Below are 19,670 nucleotides of genomic sequence, written 5' to 3'. Positions count from 1 at the left end.
GCCCTTCTGGGGTCAGGCTCTGCCCCACGGGGAGCCGTGGCCTCAGGCCTCCTGTAGGGATGGGTCACTCGGAGCCACCAGCCCCACTGCAGCGGGTGCTGATTACAGCCTGTGTATCCCTGAGGACAATGCGGAGGCCGTTTGACATCTGATTTAGTCTCTTGGTCTCTCTGCAAAACAAGTGTATGGAGTAGGGACTTGCCCCAGTTTTAATTTACTTTTTTTTTTTTTTTTGGTAGAGTATCACTGTGTCACCCAGGCTGGAGTGCAGTGGTGCGATCTTGGCCCACTACAACCTCCGCCTCCCAGGTTCAAACCATTCTCTTGCCTCAGCCTCCTGAGCAGCTGGGATTACAAGCGATGGCCACCACACCCAGTTAATTATTGTATTTTTAGTAGAGCTGGGGTTTCACCATGTTGGCCAGGCTGGTCTTGAACTCCTGACCTCAGGCGATCCACCCGCCTCAGCCTCTCAACGTGCTGGAATTATAGGTATGAGCTACTGCACCCAGCCAGTTTTACTTTGTTTTTCAACTAGAGCAGGTTTACTTTGAGTAAAGGTCTGTGAAAATGAAAGTATTTTTCCTGGACACACGAACCTCCCGGTCCTGTTTGCAAAAGAATGTCACCAGCAGGCTGCAGGCATTCATCCCTGTAGCAAAACTCCCCATCAGAAGCTGGCCAATGCATCCCTTGCCCCCTCCCATCTCCCCACACATACCCCCACCTACTGCCCCCCACAGACATTTGCAGGAGCCAGACCAGAGTGCAGAAGGAAGCCCAAATACCATATGTTTGCATATGCTAACATTATTCATCAAGCTAATGAACTGTTAAATTAAATATGTTCTATCCTCCTGCCTTGACAGATATACTCTTATAATGATCTGGAAGGCCAGGTTCAAGTTTAGAAATCTCAGGCTGGGCGTGGTGACTCACGCCTGTAATCCTAGCACTTTAGGCAGCCCAGGCAGGCAGACCACTTGAGGTCAGGAGTTCGAGACGAGCCTGGCCAACATGGTAAAACCCTGTCTCTACCAAAAATACAAAAATTAGCCAGCTATGGTGGCACATGCCTGTAGTCCCAGCTACTGGGGGGCTGAAGCAGGAGAATCACTTGAACCTGGGAGGCAGAGGTTGCAGTGAGCTGAGATCACGCCACTGCACTCCAGCCTGGGCGACAGAGCAAGACTCGGTCTCAAAAAAAAAAAAAGGTTTGGAAATCTAAGACATGTTGTCATTCTGTGCTGGAATGCGGCAACACAGGAAGAGTGTCCCCTCCCCAGCTACCCTCCCCCATCCCCTGCCCCATTCTCTCCTCACCCTCTCCTTTGAGCCACTCCATTCAATCTTCATCTCTACACCTGCAAAATAGCTACCCCTTGGCCCTCCCTGGAGGCAAGGGTGCATAGCCTACCCTCAGGAGGGTGGATGTGGGGACCAGGTCCATGCAGCCCCTGGAAGCATGCTTAGGGCTCTCCAGGCAGGGAATTCCAGGGTCCCAGGATTCCAGAGCAAGGTCTAGAGAGAGGAGTGGTGCAGGCTGGGGGCATCCATTTCCTATTACCCCACGGACACTTCACCCCATGGGGGGAAGGAAGTCAGAACAGGACCTTCTGAAGCACAGACACACCCATCCAGGGCCCACACGCCCAGCTCTGAGGGTAGCCCAGTTCTGGGGCGTGTATACAATGAGCAGACGAGGCTGGAGCTCGAGTCCCTGCCAAAAGACGCCTATTTTGAGGGCGGAAAGCCCCCTTGGTTCCATGTTCTTTCCCTGGCTCCTAACACAGTGTCAGGCACAGGGCAGCACTCCACAGAAATTCACTAAGCTGGGCGGCCGCTTCCCCCTCCACCCCGCCAGGCTGCTCTGCCCGAGCTGGGCTCATCCCCAGCTGAGTGGCAGCCTCATCCGTTGGCCTCTTCTCCTTTGGCCCCTCCAGTCCCAGGACCACCCATGGGCATCCTGTTCCCAGAGGTGCGGACCACGTCTGTGCGGCTGATCTGGCAGCCCCCTGCTGCCCCCAATGGCATCGTTCTTGGTAAGCCTTTGCCCTTCCTGTGCCCTGGCTGCGGGAAGGAGGAGGAGGCATGAGCTGTGGAGGAGGCCACTTCGTGACTGGCTAGAGGGAGAGCAGGTCCAGGGAGCCTCCACGTCCCCTCTCGAATGGGATCTGAGTGTTAGTCCTGTTAGAAGTTCCAGGGTGTCAGATTCTCTTCTGGAGGGCAAGATCAGAGTCCAAGTCCCCTAAGAGTCATAGGTTGGCTTTGCGTCCCCAAATGTCCCCAGGCCCCCAGCCTGCCGGCCATCTGGTAAACCTCGGACGCTGTTCCTTAGCACAGCCAAGTGAGGGCACGCTGGCCGGCTCAACACAGCTGGAAAAGAGTCCCAAGGTGCAGGGGAGGGAGGCTACAGATGGGAAGCCTCATCTCACGTTCAGGGTTCCCCCAACACACACACGCAGGGTTCCGGTGGGCAGCTGCGTGAACTTGAGCAAGTCTACTCCCCTCTGCAGCCTCAGTCCCCTCACCTTTAAAGTGGGCTTGGACTACCTGCACCTATCCCGGGGTCTCAGTCCCGACCTCACGCACCACCTGCCCGAGAGCAATGCCACATCCCCAAGACAGAGTGGAGGCAGGAAGGGCAAATGCGTTAGCCCAGAAAAACCTGGACTGGGATTCCAGCTCTGTCACTTACCAGCAGGTGATCTGACCTCCCCGGGCCTCAGTTTCTTCACTTGGGGCTGTCATGGGGGTCACAGACACTGTGTATAGAGTGCCTCTCCATGCCACCCACAGTCCACCCTCCCCAGGAGGCAGCTGAAGACCGGAGAGTGACCCAGAGGCCTTAGGCAGACAGACCACAGCCAAAGTGACCACAGCACGGTGGTCATATGCAGACACAGCTGTGGCTTTGGACAGAACAACCCTTCCCGGGGCCCTGGGGGCAGCTTGCCTTGCTTGTCATTATAGCCATGTGCTTCCTTCCCACAGCTTACCAGATCACACACCGGCTGAACACCACCACGGCCAACACCGCCACCGTGGAGGTGCTGGCACCCAGTGCCCGGCAGTACACGGCTACGGGTCTCAAGCCAGAGTCTGTCTACCTGTTCCGCATCACGGCCCAGACCCGCAAGGGCTGGGGAGATGCTGCCGAGGCCTTGGTGGTGACCACCGAGAAGAGAGGTGACTGCCCACAGGGGCCAGGGGAGGCCTGGGGGGCAGCTGAGGGGTGCCAGCCAGTGCTCTGAGCTGCTCCTAGTGGATGGCTGGTATGAGCCGCAGTGCCCTGGGTGAGAATGGAAGGTGGGCTCCAATCTCTAAAGTCAAAGTCAGCGAGGGGTCTAGTAGACTCCCAGAGATGGACTGCAAGTTCACTCCCAAAGACCCTGCTCTGGTCTGGTTTCCTAAAGGGAAAGTGTGTGGCCAGGCTCAGTGGCTCATGCCTGTAATCCCAGCACTTGAGGAGGCCGAGGCAGGTGGATCACTTGAGGTCAGGAGTTTGAGACCTGCCTGGCTGACATGGCAAAACCTCGTCTCTACTAAAAATACAAAAATTAGGCAGGTGTGGTGGCGCACACCTGTAATCCCAGCTACTCAGGAAGCTGAGACATGAGAATCACTTGAACCCGGGAGACGGAGATTGCAGTGAGCCAAGATCGCACCACTGCATTCCAGCCTGGGTGACAGAACAAGACTTTGTCTAATTTAATTAATTAATTAGTTAAGGGAGGGTTAGTGACCATCTTCCCTCTCCCCTCCCTGCTCGCAGCCCTGGCCTTGTCACGACAGATGGGCGCGGGATCAGTGCTATAGCCTGGAGCTCCGGCTGCCACTGCACTGCTACCCTGAGCTGGCACCTTGCCTGACCTTGGGCTCCCCAAAAGCAAGCCCTGGACCCGACTGGCCTGAAAGGGACATTAGAAAATCCTCTCAACCTGGACCACATAGTGAGACCCCATCTCTCCAGAACATAGAAATATTAACCATAGGCCAGGCATGGTGGCTCACACCTGTAATCCCAGCACTTTGGGAGGCTGAGACAGGTGGATCACCTGAGGTCGGAAGTTCAAGACCAACCTGGCCAACATGGTGAAACCTCGTCCCTACTAAAAATACAAAAATTAGCTGGGCCTGGTGGCGCACATCGGTAACCCCAGCTACTTGGGAGGCTGAGGCAAGAGAATCACTTGAACCTGGGAGGTGGAGGTTGCAGTGAGCCAAGATCACACCACTGCACTCCAGCCTGGGCTACAGAGTGAGACTCCATCTCAAAAAAAAAAGAAATATTAGCCAGGTGTGGTAGTGTATATCTGTAGTCCCAGCCATTCAAGAGGCTGAGGTAGAAGGATTGCTTGGATCAAGGAGTTTGAGGCTGCAGTGAGCTATGATCGTGCCACGGCACTCCAGTCTGGGCAACAGATACAGACCCTGTCTGTGTTTTAAATAAAGAAAGAAAAAGGAAGGAGGGAAAGGGGAAGGGGAGGGAAGGGAAGGGAAGGGAAGGGAAGAGAGAAAGATGGGAGGGGAAGGGAGGGGAGGGGAGAGGATGGAAGGGGAGGGGAGGGGGAAAGAAGAAGAGAGAAAGATGGGAGGGGAAGGGAGGGAAGGGGAGGGGAGGGAAGGGGAGGGGAGGGGGAAAGAAGGAAGAGAGAAAGAAGGGAGGGAAGAAGGGAAGGAGGGAGAATGAAGGGAGGCAGGGAGAAAAGAGAGAGGGAGAAAGAGGAAAGGAAAGGAAGAAAAGAGAGAGAGGGAGGGAAGAAAGGAAGGAAGCAGGGAGGGAAGGAAGGGAGGGAAGGAAGAAGAAAATGTACTCAGGAAAATCAATTTGTATAGTGCTTCTCAACTGGGGACTACTTTGGCCCCAGGGGACATTGGACATGTCTGGAGACATTTTGGTTGTCATGGTGTGGGAGTGCTCCTGGCATCAAGCAGGTGGAGGCCAGGGACACTGCTGAGCATCCTGCAGTGCACAGGAAGCCCCCACCACAGAGGCATCTGTTCGGAATTCCAGTACTGCTGAGGTTTGAGAAGCCCTGCAGGAGGGGCGGGGCAGTGAGGCTGGGGAGAGAAGGAAGCCAAGCTGGGGCCTGGAAACTGCCTCATCCTGCTCAATCGGGGCAGCGCAGGGCCAGGCTCGGCCTCGTTTCAGGCAGGAACGAAGGAACTGGGTGGGTGTTTGTCCCTCCTCACCGTCAGTCCTTGCTTAGGGCTGCCCTGAGGAGCCGTCAGTTCCCAGATCCTAGGGCTCTAGGAGGCTGAGGGTGGGCCTCTGACCCGGAGACAGGTGCTCGCTGTACCCAGGTGTGAGAACTTGCAAGGATCCTGCGTGCACGGAATTGGGCTCAGATCACCTCCTTTCCTCCCTCGAGAAAGTCCAGCCCCCTCCACTGTGGCCTGGCCCACTCACCTGCTCCTCCCCCTCTGCCACCTCCAGACCGCCCGCAGCCCCCCAGCAGGCCGGTGGTGCAGCAGGAGGATGTGAGAGCACGCAGCGTGCTGCTGTCCTGGGAGCCGGGGAGTGACGGGCTCTCCCCTGTGCGCTACTACACCATCCAGACCCGTGAGCTGCCCAGCGGCAGGTGGACACTGCACTCGGCCTCCGTGAGCCACAACGCCTCCAGCTTCATTGTGGACAGGTGAGGCCCGGGTCCACACCAGCATCCCTGCCTCCCCTCTCCCCGCCAGGACCAGCGGCACTCCTCCACCGGGTAGGGGGCCTTCTGAAAACACCTCCAGCCTGGCCAAGCTCTCCTCCTAGCATGCACCACCCAGGTGGCCTCCGCGTCCACTCTCTCCCTCCCGAATTAGCTCTATCCTGCTCTCCTTCGCTCTGTTCTCTCCAGAACCCTGTTAGGTTGCCTCTCAATGATCTATTTCTGAAGCCTAGAAGTCCCCCTTTAACGAAGTGCCTGTCATCCTTCATTAGTGATTCTTCCAGACAGGTGGCATCTTCCTCTCCAGCTTTAATAGGGGAGTGGAGTGTCACTCCGAAATTCTAGCTTCAATTTAATTCTGAGTGGGTTGTATTTTTTATATTCCGGTTGATGTGACTGGGAGTTTTGAGCAATACTTTCTTCCCCACCTCTCCCACCCCCCATAAATCTAAAAGAGAGACGTTTACTCCGAGAGGAAGTAAGGCTTATAGAGATGAAGTACTGCTTCACTCTTGAGAACCTCAGCTCTTCCCTAATTTACTACAGTTGAAAGAGAGGCTGGGCACAGTGGCTCACACCTGGAATCCCAGCACTTCGGGAGGCCGAGGTGGGAGGATCACTTGAGGTCAGGAGTTTGAAACCAGCCTGGCCATGGTGAAACCCTGTCTCTACCAAAATAGAAAACTTAGCTGGATGTGGTGGCACGTGCCTGTAATCCCAGCTACTCTGGAGGCTGAGGCACGAGAATCGCTTGAACCAGGGAGGCGGAGGTTGCAGTGAGCCGAGATCGCACCACTGCACTCCAGCCTGGGCGACAGAGCGAGACTCTGTCTCAACAACAACAACAAAAAAAAGACTCCATCTCAAACAAAAAAAAAAAAGAAAGAGATGGCAGTTTGTGGGGCAGGGGAGGAGTTTGTTCCGAGTGGAGGTATTGATGCTTTTGTGGCTGCGTGGTTCTCCGAGGTGGAGAAGCTGCAGACATTTTCTTCCTGGGAACCTATGGCTTACAACTGGGGATAAAGGCACCCCAAGCTGGCATGGTCTGGAGGACCTGGTCTAGGTGCTTGGGACTCCTGGGGCCAGGTCCTAGTTTGTCCTCTTTGTAGCAAAGCTCCTTTCTGAGCTTCAGTGTGCCCTCTGTGTAGTGGGCTGGCACCCCACCCCCTTTCCCGAGAAGGGGCAGATCATGGAGACTCCCTGGTGAGGGCCTGGGGGTGAGGCCTTTAAGGAGCACCTTGGCTCATTGGCCCCGATTTCCCCCCACAGGCTGAAGCCCTTCACGTCCTACAAGTTCCGAGTGAAGGCGACCAATGACATTGGCGACAGCGAGTTCAGCGAAGAGTCGGAGTCGCTGACCACCCTGCAGGCCGGTCAGTACCCCTTCCCCAGCAGTCTCTCTCTCAGCCCACTGGCTACCTCCCGGGCACGGGGCATTCTCTTCTGGGGGGGAGGGACCTCCAAAGATGAGAGGGGCATGGGATCCACTGGGCCCTTCAGCTCCCGGGGTAAGGTCTCAGGGTGGCTTGGACCAGAGACACCTTTGCCAAGGGCTCAGGCTCCCAGGCCCAGCCTGGCCTGTGGCGCGTTCCTTCCTCATGTCCCACAAGCGGCCAGTGAGTGGGATGGGAGTTCCCAGCAGTAGCAGCAGAAGCGGCCTGTGGCTCGGAGGGGCAGAGTGGAGGGGGCTCTGGGACCCTTGGGTTTGGATCGGGTCAGTTCACAGCCCCTGCCTCCCTCCCCTTTACACCAGCCCTTTGTTCTGCAGAAGTCGGGCCAGCAGGCATGGAGGACGATGCAAGCTGGACCTGCCCCTAGTCCCGTATTAGCAGAATCTGGCCCCAGTGGGTTCCTGGGGGGCCTTGAAGCTGTGGCCCCCAGAACCCACCTGTCTGCTTCTCTCCACAGCCCCGGATGAAGCACCCACCATCCTCTCAGTGACGCCCCACACCACCACCTCCGTGCTAATCCGATGGCAGGTATGGCCCAGCAGGCAGGAAGTTCCATGAAGACCCAGACGAGCTCTGCTCTGGGACTGGAAAGCCAGCAGTCCCCACCAGAGCTGCATGGAGCCCCCAGATTCTTTGCCCCCAGAGCACCTGGGAAGCCATGAGAAATCCAGGCGTGTGCGTGCGACAGAACAGTCTATATACCGCGTGCCCACACATATACACTCACACAACACACCTCATTACACTCTCCAGATAGTCAAATCAGGCAGATGCTGTCATCCCCTTCTTCAGACGACCACTGAGAGTCAGGGAGGGGACCCGAATGGCCCCAGGTCACACAACCCGTGAGTGGCAGGGCCAGGTGTATTAGCCTCAGGCCTGCTAAGTCCTCGGACTGAAAAGTGCTTGGTGCTGTCAGGGGCCCCAGAGTCTCCATGAAGCCCCACTGGTCAGTGAAGGGATTCCTCATAGAGACCTATGCCCGTCACCATCACTGTGCAAGAAGAGAGGAAATGCCCCCCTTCATCCATACCCCTTCCAGATGCCCACTCTTCACTGGGCACTGCCTGCTCTGCCATGGCCTGGGGAAGATCAGGCCAACCTCAGCGACCAGGCTGCTCAGGGGTCCTGCCCCGCAGGGCCCTCCTGTGCCCTCTGAAGTCCAGCCTTGGCTCAGCAGGTCACCCACATCAAAGGGACCCCTGGCAAAACCGCGACTCTACTAAAAGTTCAAAGCACTGAACTCCTGTCACCACTTCTCCAGATCAAAGGGGCGGGCACTCCCTTTCAGCCATCTCCCACCCCACAAAGGGAAAGCCCTTGAAGACAAAGCCAGGAGGTACCCCCCCACACAGCCTGAGACACACAGCCTCAAGGAGAGGATGCTCCCTTAGATGAACATGACTTAGTGCACCTGTGACCAGGACAAGGCTGGAGCAACGTGGCGGAGGGGGCAGGGAGGTGCCCGCAGCAGCCAGGGAAGCCATTAAGGAGCTAATAAAGGCTGAGTTGTTTCAGCAGGTTTTTGGTTTTGGGGGGTTTTTGTTTTGTTTTGAGACAGAGTCTTGCTCTGTCGCCCAGGCTGGGGTACAGTGGCCCGATCTCGGCTCACTGCAAGCTCCGCCTCCCAGCTTCACGCGATGCTTTTTCCTCAGCCTTCCAAGCAGGACTACAGGCACGTGCCACCATACCCAGCTAATTGTTATATTTTTAGTAGAGACGGGGTTTCACCATGTTGGCCAGGCTGGTCAGCCCATTCTTTATAAGCAGTATCATTAAGTAGTTCCCACCTTCTCCCGAAGCCTGTTCTGCAGCTAATCTGTAGACGGGAGAGGAAGCAAAGAAGAACTTGATGAAGGGGTGAGGGGCGCACTCACCCTTGCGTGTACTAAGAGTAGGAGAGGGCTCAGCTTGCAGGAAACACCAGGAAGTATTATCCAGGCAGGAACCAGCAGGCCTGGGAAGTTTGGTAATTGGGTGAAGGCAGCCCTTGAAGACAAAGGAGCTGAAGAAGGAGTGGCTCTAGGAAAACAGCTGTGTGCGCCAGGCCCAATGATGCTGTGTGATCTTGGGAAAGTTCCTTTACGTCTCTGAGCCTCAGTTTCCTGCTTGGGTAAAAGGCGATCACGGATTCCTGCCCTTCCTTCTTTCCAGGGAATGCTGCAGGGATGAAATGGCCTCATCAGAAGTGCTTTGTAAATTTAAAATGCTCAATATTATCTTGATTTATTTTCCTGGTTAAAACACAGTCCCTGCTCTGTGGCTGCAGGAGGCACGATGAGAGAGCGCGGGGCGGGGTGGACGGTGGTCCAGGTCCCCTCCCCATCCCCTATTCCCTTCCCTGCAGCCGCCAGCAGAGGACAAGATCAATGGCATCCTCCTGGGCTTCCGGATCCGATACCGGGAGCTGCGCTATGAAGGACTGAGGGGCTTCACGCTTCGAGGTATCAACAACCCAGGCGCCACGTGGGCCGAGCTTACCTGTGAGTGACACTTGGGAGCCCGGGGGAATGGGTGGGACTGGGTGGTCACCCTCACCTTCCCGCTCTGGAGCTCTCAGCTTCCTGGAACCACTCTAACCTGAAACCCTGCCTCCCTCCCCGATCTGTGCCTCTCCTTCCTCCCATCCCATTCATTCATTTACTGATATTTACTGAGCACCTTCTTTGGGCCCCGAGACACTGTGGGGCACACCTATGATCAAGACGGGCAAGGTCCCGGCCCTCTTGGAGTTGCAGGCTGGAGGAGGAGCCAGGCGAGCTGAGAAGGAAACATTCTAAGAGGGCCTAAAGCCAGGGCCAGGCAAGGCTTACCTGGCACCAGCACTGGTGCTAATACAGAAGGATGATGCCAAGTTAACCAGGACAAAGAGATGGGGACAGCCTGGCGCATGAGAAGGAGCACCCTGCCCTTAAGGGACCAGAAGCCTCACCTGGTCATACCCCAAAAGCAGTAGTCCTGGCCCCCTCTTTTTCCTGGAGGAAGTCACTGCCCTGCCTGTCCTGGGGACCCAGCCTGCCCCCTGGAGTGAAGGAAAGAGCAGGGAGTTCAGGTGGAAATGTCAGGGAGGGCCGATGCCCAGATCACAGCAAGGGAAAGATGTGTTTGGACTTTTGTGTTAGGAGCCACTTTGGTGGCATCAGGATAATGGCTTAGCCATGGTGGGTGGATGGGGAGCCAGAGACAGGCGCCCAGCTAGAGGCTGTTGCAGTCACATAGCAAGAGAGCATGTGGTTGGAACTGAGGCACAGGCTCAGGGTGGACCGAGGCCAGTCTGGGAGATGATACATGATGGGCGCAGATGCTCCAGGACTCCAGGTTTTTTGGTGGTGTTTTTTTGTGTGTGTATTTTTTTTTTTTTTTAGATGGTTTGCCCAGGCTGGAGTGTGGTGGTGCAATCTCAGCTCACTGCAACCTCCACTTCCTGGGTTCAAGTGATTCTTGTGCCTCAGCCTCCCAAGTAGCTGAGACTACAGGCATGCGCCACCACACTCAGCTAATTTTTTTTTTTTTTTTTTTAGTAGAGATAGGGTTTCACCATGTTGGCCAGGCTGGTCTTGAACTCCTGACCTTAAGTGACCTGCCCACTTTGGCCTCCCAAAGTGCTGGGATTATAGGTGCGAGCCACTGTGCCTGGCCTGTTTTTGGTTTTTCAAAGTAAATCAGTCACTCACATAATAATTATTTAGTATTCCACATTGGCAGACAGTTAGGTGCATTTATGACAGTTAAGAGCTTTAGACAAAATGCTGCAAAGTGGTGCAGCCAATAAAATATTTTATAGCACAGCAGGTAGCAACAATAATTAGAACACCTTGGTACATAATGAAAGAAAAAACTGAGGTTTTCCCAGTGGCTCAAAGCTGATGTTCATCTACACCTTTGGCTTGTTTGGGTCTGAAGTGCTTGTGTTCACCTAATATTTGGACTCAGACCACTAGAGATTTTTATAAAGAGCCTCCTTCCCTAAATATCTGCTATCCACCTACCTGGGACTCCATGACTGATGCGTAGGAGAAGATAGCAGCAGGCAGGGGTACCCCAGAGGACTGGGTACTCAGGTGGATGTGGGACACTCACCCCAACAGACTAGCAGGAGAAGGGGGCAGTTTAAGAGCCTCTTCTTTTTTTTTTTTTTTTTTTGAGACAGAGTTTCACTCTTGTTGCCTACATTGGAGTGCAATGGCACAATCTCAGCTGACTGTAACCTCTACCTCCCGGGTTCAAGCGATTCTCCTGCCTTAGGCCTCCTGAGTAGCTAGGATTAAAGGCACATACTACCACGGCCAGCTGATTTTTTGTAGTTTTAGTAGAAACGGGATTTCACCATGTTAGCCAGGTTGGTCTCAAACTCCTGACCTCAGGTGATCCACCTGCCTTGACCTTCCGAAGTGCTGGGATTACAGGCATGAGTCACTGTGCCCAGCAATTTTTTTTTTTTTTTTTTGAGACAAGAGTCTTGCTCTGTCGCCTAGGCTAGAGTACAGTGGCATGATCTCGACTCACTGCAACCTCTGCCTCCCAGGTTCAAGCGATTCTCCTGCCCCAGCCTGCCAAGTAGCTGGAACTACAGGCGTGCACCACTATGCCTGGCTAATTTTTATATTTTTAGTAGAGACCAGGTTTCACCATGTTGGCCAGGCCGGTCTCGAACTCCTGACCTCAGGTGATCCACCCACCTTGGCTTCCCAAAGTGCTGAGATTACAGGCATGAGCCACTGTGCCCAGCTCAGCCTCTTCATTTTCACATTTCCTCCCTTGGTTCTCCCAAGCCTTTTGTGCCTGTCTTCTAGTGAGTTAGCAGACAACAAAATGATTGAGCATGTAGCAAAGAAATATTAATAGAAAAACTGAAGTAGCTGATCTGACAGCATGCCTTTTTGGTGGACATTTTTTCTTTTCTCCTTTTTTTTTTTTTTTTTTTTGCCCACATGTGCTTGTGGTTGTGATTTTATATTGCCTGTGTATGATACAGTCATATTTCCTAGTAGTAAAATTGTTTGTGGTTCATATGAGGAAATTAACGACTCCAGTATTTCATGCTGGTTTCCAGGAACTCTGCCCTGAAAGAAGGAAGACAGTTGGGGGTGAGAGGGTCCCCCAGAGATGTCCCTAGAGATGCTGGGCTACAAGGGGCTCATGTCATCTTGGGCCAGGGCACACCAGGGTGGAGGCAGACTGTCCAGGGAGCCTCCACCTTCCCCTGCCACCACTGCACTGTTATCCTGGCCCGTAACTCAGCACTGGAAATCTGGAAACACTCCTTCTGTCTGTCCACACTGTCAGCCCCGCCTGGCCGGGGTTTCTTTGTGGGTGGGGATGTGTCGGCACTAACCTCCTCTGTCTGCTGTCTCCCTCTGCGCCCCGCCCCGGCACCCCCGCCCCATAGCCATGTACTCCATGCGGAACCTGAGCCGGCCCAGCCTCACCCAGTACGAGCTGGACAGTAAGTCTCCTTGCATGGCGGCTTCATTGCGGGCCCAGGCCTCCCACGGGGATTGGGAGTGGGGCCTCGAGAGACCTGATCACAGGCTGAGGAAGTGTGCCCACCCCAGGGGGCTTAAGGAATGGGACTACCCTGAACACAAGTGATAACCCTAAACACGTGGAAAAGTAGGCCAATGCCAGGGAAAGTCTCCTTCACGCCTGCCCTCTGTCGGGTGTGGGCTGGAAAAGGGAAGTCGGTAACCCTATGCTCCTCTGGGTCGAGGGACAGTGACAGCGGGGCCACAGCAGGAGCTGTTGAACACTGCTGGGTAGGTGGGCAGGTGTCCACATGGCTGCTGCTCCATCTAGTCCCATTGAAGGCACTTCTCGGCCCAACTGGGTCTTATTTTTTTTTTGAGACGGAGTCTCGCTCTGTCGCCCAGGCTGGAGTGCAGTGGCCAGATCTCAGCTCACTGCAAGCTCCGCCTCCCGGGTTCACGCCATTCTCCTGCCTCAGCCTCCCGAGTAGCTGGGACTACAGGCGCCGCCACCTCGCCCGGCTAGTTTTTTGTATTTTTTAGTAGAGACGGGGTTTCACCATGTTAGCCAGGATGGTCTCGATCTCCTGACCTCGTGATCCGCCCGTCTCGGCCTCCCAAAGTGCTGGGATTACAGGCTTGAGCCACCGCGCCCGGCCCCAACTGGGTCTTACAGTCTGGCCCCGCACCCGGAGGGAGGTGACAGCAGTTTTAGTCACCTGCGTCCATCATCCTCCCATGCACTAGGCATGTTCCTTCTGCTTGCACGCCCCAGCCCTTGATCTTTCTCTAAAGCCCCAGCCATGGTTCTTCCTGAGACCCGGGGTCTCAGGCAAGAGGGTTTCATGCTCAGGAGAAAATAGCGCTAGTTTAAGGCTAAATTCCCTTCCTCCTTCCTCCATCAACCAGTGGCCAACACAGGCTGCATAAACAGCTAGGCAAGGGTGACACCCCTCTCACAGCCCTGTTGAAGGGTAGACTCCACTCAGGGGAAGGGAGCAGGGGCAGGGAACCTGGAGAGAAGCGTGGAGAGGGTGGGAGAAACTTTCAGCCACAGGAGACAGTGACTGCGTCCGTTTCTTGCAGCTGCATCCCATTCCCAAGTTCTGCCAGGCGTTCTCAGCCAAGCACCTCAAACTTGGCAGAAACATCAGGTTTCTTACTCCAGAATTCGCATCCGATGTGCCCCTCCCCCCTGGAGCTAAGCCCCGCTGTGCAAAGAGTTAGTTGGTGGATGGGGACTCTGGGCATCTGTCACGGTGGGGAAAGAGGACACGCTGGGGGTAGCGGGTGAAGCTATGGCCAGGCATGCCCAGGACAGCTTTGGTTTACGCTGGTTGTCCCAGTGTAAATATTCACAGTGCTTTTCAGACTCAACAGTGTCCCGTTGAAAAATAAAATGTACGGTCACCCTAGGCCAGGAGGCCAACCAGCATCGCCCTATGTCCAGATTGGCACGGAGCATCCCCTGGGGGCCCGGCCTCTCACCTCCTTCTTCCTGCACCTTCACAGAGGGGACTAGAATGGCGGGGGTGCCTCATTCCTCCCCTGGCAGCCTCCACCCTCCCTGGGGGGCACCTTCCCAGCAGGGGCAGTGACGGCAGTGGGCTTCCCCTCCCCCACTCTCCCCCATAGACCTGAACAAGCACAGGCGGTACGAGATACGGATGAGCGTGTACAACGCTGTGGGCGAGGGGCCCTCCAGCACCCCACAGGAGGTCTTTGTCGGGGAGGCAGGTGAGCCGCGAACACCCTGTCCGGCCCCAGCATGCCTTTCCCAGCCCCACCCAGTTCAGCTGGAAGAGACGGGATCTGGGCTCCCCATCCCGCCCAGCCCTCCTCCCCTCCCAGGTTTACTCGCATGCTCACTGCCTACCCTGCACGCCCTCCAGTGCCCACAGCAGCACCTCGTAACGTGGTCGTCCACGGTGCCACGGCCACACAGCTGGACGTGACTTGGGAGCCACCTCCGCTGGACAGCCAGAATGGAGACATCCAGGGGTACAAGGTAGGGTGCCCTCGGGCAAAGCAAAGAGGTGCATGGACGAGGGGCCAGGTCGGGGGCTGGGGAGTAAGTCCTATGTGGGAGGCATGCAGGTCCCCAGGCCCTCCATTCATCCAGCCAGCCCCTGCCGCCTTGGCTATCTGGACCCAATTCACAGAAATATTGTACACCTGAAGCTGAACCACATCCATCCCCTCCAGCGTCCTGAGGGCAGGCTGAGCTTAGGTGCAAGAAACTCGAGCCATCCCTTGGCTCGTACCATCTCTGAGTAGCACACACATCCCTCCCCACCAACCCCCAGCCCCATGCATAACTTAAGACCCCTCCAAGGGGCTTTTGGCCCCATAATTACAATGTTGATATTAATCAGATAGCCAGTTAGCAAAGAAAGCATCACTGCCTAGTATTTGGAAATCACTGTTTAAAAATTTCTAGGCCAGGCACGGTGGCTCACACCTTTAATCCCATCACTTTGGGAGGCCGAAGCAGCCAGATCACCTGAGGTCAGGAGTTCGAGACCAGCCTGGCCAACATGGTGAAACCCCGTCTCTACTAAAGATACAAAAATTAGCCAGGCAAGGTGGCGGGTGCCTGTAATCCCAGCTATTTGGGAGGCTGAGGCAGGAGAATCGCTTGAACCCGGGAGGCAGAGGTTGCAGTGAGCCAAGACCATGCCACTGTACTCCAGCCTGGGTAACAGAGTGAGACTCCATCTCCAGAAAAAAAAAAAAAAAAAAAGGAATGTGTCTACCTGGTTGGAACAGCTAGAACACATAACCCTTAGCTGTGTCTGCCTCCTGCACCAGTGTCCAGTCGACTCTCATTCTTGGCAGCTGGTTGTTACTCCAGAGAAGAGCCCCAGTGCCATGGCCTAAGTGGGGAGTAGGAGAGATGCAAGGCACCTCATCCCACAGGTGGGAGGAGTATCAGCAAAGGGGAAGAGCTTACCCAGGTCACACAGCTCATTAATACAGGTAGCCCTGATTTAGGACAGAATCCAGCATAGGAGTCTCATTCCATCTGGGGTGAAGGAGGAGGAAGAAAGGAGGAAAGGCATGTTGCCAAGGAAGCCCTAAAGAAGGATGACACCCCTCAAGGCATTGCCCAGGAGCACCAGCTGGGAAAACTAAACATTGTCCCCCTAGCATATGCCTTCCACAGGAAAAGAAAGGGGCCAGGGCGGTGCCAGCAGCAGTTTGGCAGCCACCAGACTGTCCAGGCTTGGAAGTGGTGAGTTAATATACAGACCCAGGAAAATGTGTGGGTGCACAACACCATAGATAATACAGCAGAGGTCTACATGCTCCAGAAAACATGACCCGTACCTGAGTGGCAACTATGGACATGAACGGAGAAAATGCTACTTCCTGGACATGTGATAACCAACGTACTGACATCAACATTCACGAACATCAATGATGCATTAACCTCATCAACCAATGAGCACAGTGAAGCTGATACTGCATTCCAGTCAGACTGCACACAACTGGTGCGTGGCAGGCACATTCATGCACGTTCTGAGAGCTCCAATCTTTCAGTTGTCAATGACACGTGTTTATTGAGCAGTTATTGTGTGCCCAGCATTGTTCTCAGAGCTGGGAATAACGCAGTGAGCAGGGACAATGTGAGCTCAGATGTTAGAGAGAGAAGACCAACAATGGACAAAGTAAATAATACTGCCAGGTGGTGGTAAATGAAGCAGGTTAGGGGACAGCCAGATCCATGGGAAGGTTTGAATTTTTTTTCTCTTTTTTTTTTTTTTTTTTTTTTGAGATGGAGTCTCGCTGTGTCGCCCAGGCTGGAGTGCAGTGGCCGGACCTCAGCTCACTGCAAGCTCCGCCTCCCGGGTTTTACGCCATTCTCCTGCCTCAGCCTCCCGAGTAGCTGGGACTACAGGCGCCCGCCACCATGCCCGGCTAGTTTTTTGTATTTTTTAGTAGAGACGGGGTTTCACTGTGTTAGCCAGGATGGTCTCGATCTCCTGACCTCGTGATCCGCCCGTCTCGGCCTCCCAAAGTGCTGGGATTACAGACTTGAGCCACCGCGCCCGGCCTCTTTTTTTTTTTAGACGGAGTCTTGCTCTGTCGCCAGGCTGGAGTGCAGTGGCGCAATCTCAGCTCACTGCAACCTCCACCTACCAGGTTCAAGTGATTCTCCTGCCTCAGTCTCCCAAGTAGCTGGGATTACAGGCGCCTGCCACCATGCCCAGCTAATTTTTGTATTTTTAGTAGAGATGGGGTTTCACCATGTTGACCAGGATGGTCTCGATCTCTTGACTTCGTGATCCACCCACCTCGGCCTCCCAAAGTGCTGGGATTACAGGAGTGAGCCGCCGCACCCGGCCTGAAATTTTGTTTTGTTTTGTTTTATTTTACTTTATTTTATTTATTTCTTTTTTTTTTTTTTTTTTTTGTTTGAGACGGAGTCTCGCTCTAGCCCAGGCTGGAGTGCAGTGGCCAGATCTCAGCTCACTGCAAGCTCCGCCTCCCGAGTTTACGCCATTCTCCTGCCTCAGCCTCTGGGGTAGCTGGGACTACAGGCGCCCGCCACCTCGCCCGGCTAGTTTTTTGTATTTTTTAGTAGAGACGGGGTTTCACCGTGTTAGCCAGGATGGTCTCGATCTCCTGACCTCGTGATCCGCCCGTCTTGGCCTCCCAAAGTGCTGGGATTACAGGCTTGAGCCACCGCGCCCGGCCTATTTCTTTTTTTTTTTTTTTCCTGAGATGGAGTCTTGCTGTGTCGCCCAGGCTGAAGTGCAGTGGTGCGATCTTGGCTCGCTACAACCTCTGCCTCCCAGTTGCAAGTGATTCTCCCACCTCAGCTTCCTGAGTAACTGGGATTACAGGCGCCCGCCACCATGCCCAGCTAATTTTTGTATTTTTAGTAAAGACAGGGTTTCGCCATGTTGGCCAGGCTGGTCTCAAATTCCTGACCTCAGGTGATCTGGCCTTGGCCTCCCAAATTGCTGGGATTACAGGCATAAGCCACTGTGCCCAGCCAGGGTTTGAAATTTTCAATGGGTTGTTAAGGACTGGGCTCAGTGGCTCACAACTGTAATCCTGGCACTTTGGAAGGCGGAGGTGGGTGGATTGCTTGACTCTAGGAGTCCAACACCAGCCTGGGCAACATGGTAAAAGCCTGTCTCTACGAAAAGAAAACAGACAACAACAAGAGAATTAGCCGGGTGTGGTGGCGCAGGCCTGTAGTCCCAGCCAACGGGGAGGGAGGTGGGAGGAGTGCCTGAGCCCAGCCGAGTGAGGGTGCAGTGAGCCATCATTGCACCACTGCACTCCAGCCTAGATCAAGACTCTGTCTGAAAAAAACAAAAGGGTTGTTAGGAAAGGACTTAATGAGAAGGTGATATTTGAGCAAAAGCCTGAAGGAGAACAGGGTCCAAATCACATAGATCCAGAAAGAGAGGAAAGAATAGCGAAGGTCTCAGGGTAGACAGGTCCTTGGGGTATACGGAAAGCCTGGTGTGTCCCCAGAGTTCCAGGGAGCACGATGGGACACGGGAAAGCCGGGGCTGGAGCACCTGGGGCCCTTCAGGGCTTCGGCTTTCACTCTGAGTGAAGTCCTCTGAGTGGAGGACTGGGACCTGTAGAGAGTCCCGCTGGCTGCTGCGCTGAACATAGTCTGAAATGGGGAAAGCCCAGAAGCCATGGGGAGGCATCTGAACCATCCAGATGGGCCATGAAGGGGGCTCAGATCAGACGAGAGCAGGGTGAGAAGTGGCAGCACTCAGTTAATCCTAACATCAGAGCTGGTAGAATTTGCTAACACCCAGCCTGGCCAACATGACCAAACCTCATCTCTACTAAAAATGCAAAAATTACCTGGGTATGGTAGCGCAGGCCTGTAATTCCAGCTACTGAGGAGGCTGAGGCAAGAGAATCACTTGAACCCAGGAGGCGGAGGTTGCAGTGCACCAAGATCACACCACTGTATTCCAGCCTGGGCAACAGAGCGAGACTCCGTCTCCAGAAAAAACAAACAAACAAAAAAAATTACTGACAAATTGAACATGGAGTGGGAGAAAAGGGAGGCAACAAGGACAGCCCCAGGGTCTGTAGGATGATGGAGCAGGAGAAGACAAAGCTGGTGAAGGAGGAGGCTGTGGAGATCTGGAGTCTGGTTCCAGATGTGTTTGGTTTGAGACGTCTGTTGGACATTCAAGGGAAGACAGAACAGAGTCAGAGATGTATGTCTGGAGTTCAAGAAAGAAGGATCAAACCAGAGATGTGAATTATGGAATCCTCAGCATGTAGATGGTACTGAAAGCCAGAGATTAGACAAGGAAAGATAGAGAACAAGAGAAGTCTACAGATTGATTGAGCCCTGAAGCCAAAAACTGAGTGATGTCTCAGAGCTCATGGGAAGAACATGCTTCCAGAAGGAGGGAGAACCTCTGGAATGGGAGAAAATATTTGCAAACCATACATATGACCAGGGGTTAATAGCCAAAATATGGAAGGAACTCATCCAACTAAAGGGAAAGAAAATGGGGCAAAGGACCCGAATGAACTTTTCTCAAAAGAAGATGCATAGGCTGGGCACGGTGGCTCACGCCTGTAATCCCAGCACTTTGAGAGCTCAAGGTGGGCAGATGACCTGAGGCCAGTAGTTGGAGACCAGCCTGGCCAACATGGTGAAACCCTGTCTCTACTAAAAATACAAAAACTTGCCGGCTGTGGCAGCAGGCACCTGGCTGAGGCAGGAGAATCGCTTGAACCCAGGAGGTAGAGGTTGCAGTGAGCCAATTTCATGCCATTGCACTCTAGCCTGGGTGATGGAGCAAGACTCCATTTCAAAAAAAGAAGAAGAAGATATATAAATGGTCACCAGGTATCTGGGAAGGTGATGAACATCGCTCAGCCTCAGGGAAATGCAAATCAAAACCACGGTGAGATATCCCATCACACCTGCAAGGATGGCTGTTATCAAAAAGTCTAGCTGTAAGTGGTGGTGAGGGTATGGGGAAAAGGGAACCTTTGCACAACTGCTGGTGGGAGTGTAAATCAGTACAGTCATTATGGATAACGGTATGGAGGTTCTGCAGAAAATTAAAAATAGAACTCCAATGATCCAG

At 54.2% G+C, this 19,670-nt stretch overlaps 1 protein-coding gene across 2 annotated transcripts in view; it reads left to right on the top strand.

Moving 5' to 3' along the window:
* Positions 1-19,670, top strand: part of SDK2 (sidekick cell adhesion molecule 2) — a 313,739-nt gene that overhangs the window by 253,532 nt on the left and 40,537 nt on the right. Inside the window, exons 28-36 of one of the 2 annotated variants that reach the window (XM_033182023.1) lie at positions 1,944-2,042; positions 2,995-3,189; positions 5,441-5,642; positions 6,930-7,033; positions 7,569-7,639; positions 9,459-9,594; positions 12,501-12,557; positions 14,212-14,313; positions 14,469-14,584. In XM_033182023.1, coding sequence (XP_033037914.1) covers positions 1,944-2,042; positions 2,995-3,189; positions 5,441-5,642; positions 6,930-7,033; positions 7,569-7,639; positions 9,459-9,594; positions 12,501-12,557; positions 14,212-14,313; positions 14,469-14,584 — 1,082 coding nt within the window. The remainder of the gene's footprint in view (positions 1-1,943; positions 2,043-2,994; positions 3,190-5,440; positions 5,643-6,929; positions 7,034-7,568; positions 7,640-9,458; positions 9,595-12,500; positions 12,558-14,211; positions 14,314-14,468; positions 14,585-19,670) is intronic. The other variant, XM_033182024.1, reaches the window with a different exon arrangement.

The sequence above is a fragment of the Trachypithecus francoisi genome, unplaced genomic scaffold (genome assembly GCF_009764315.1).
Source record: "Trachypithecus francoisi isolate TF-2019V2 unplaced genomic scaffold, Tfra_2.0 Lachesis_group20, whole genome shotgun sequence".
Lineage (NCBI taxonomy): Eukaryota > Metazoa > Chordata > Mammalia > Primates > Cercopithecidae > Trachypithecus > Trachypithecus francoisi.
This window is presented reverse-complemented; position numbering and strand designations above follow the sequence as displayed.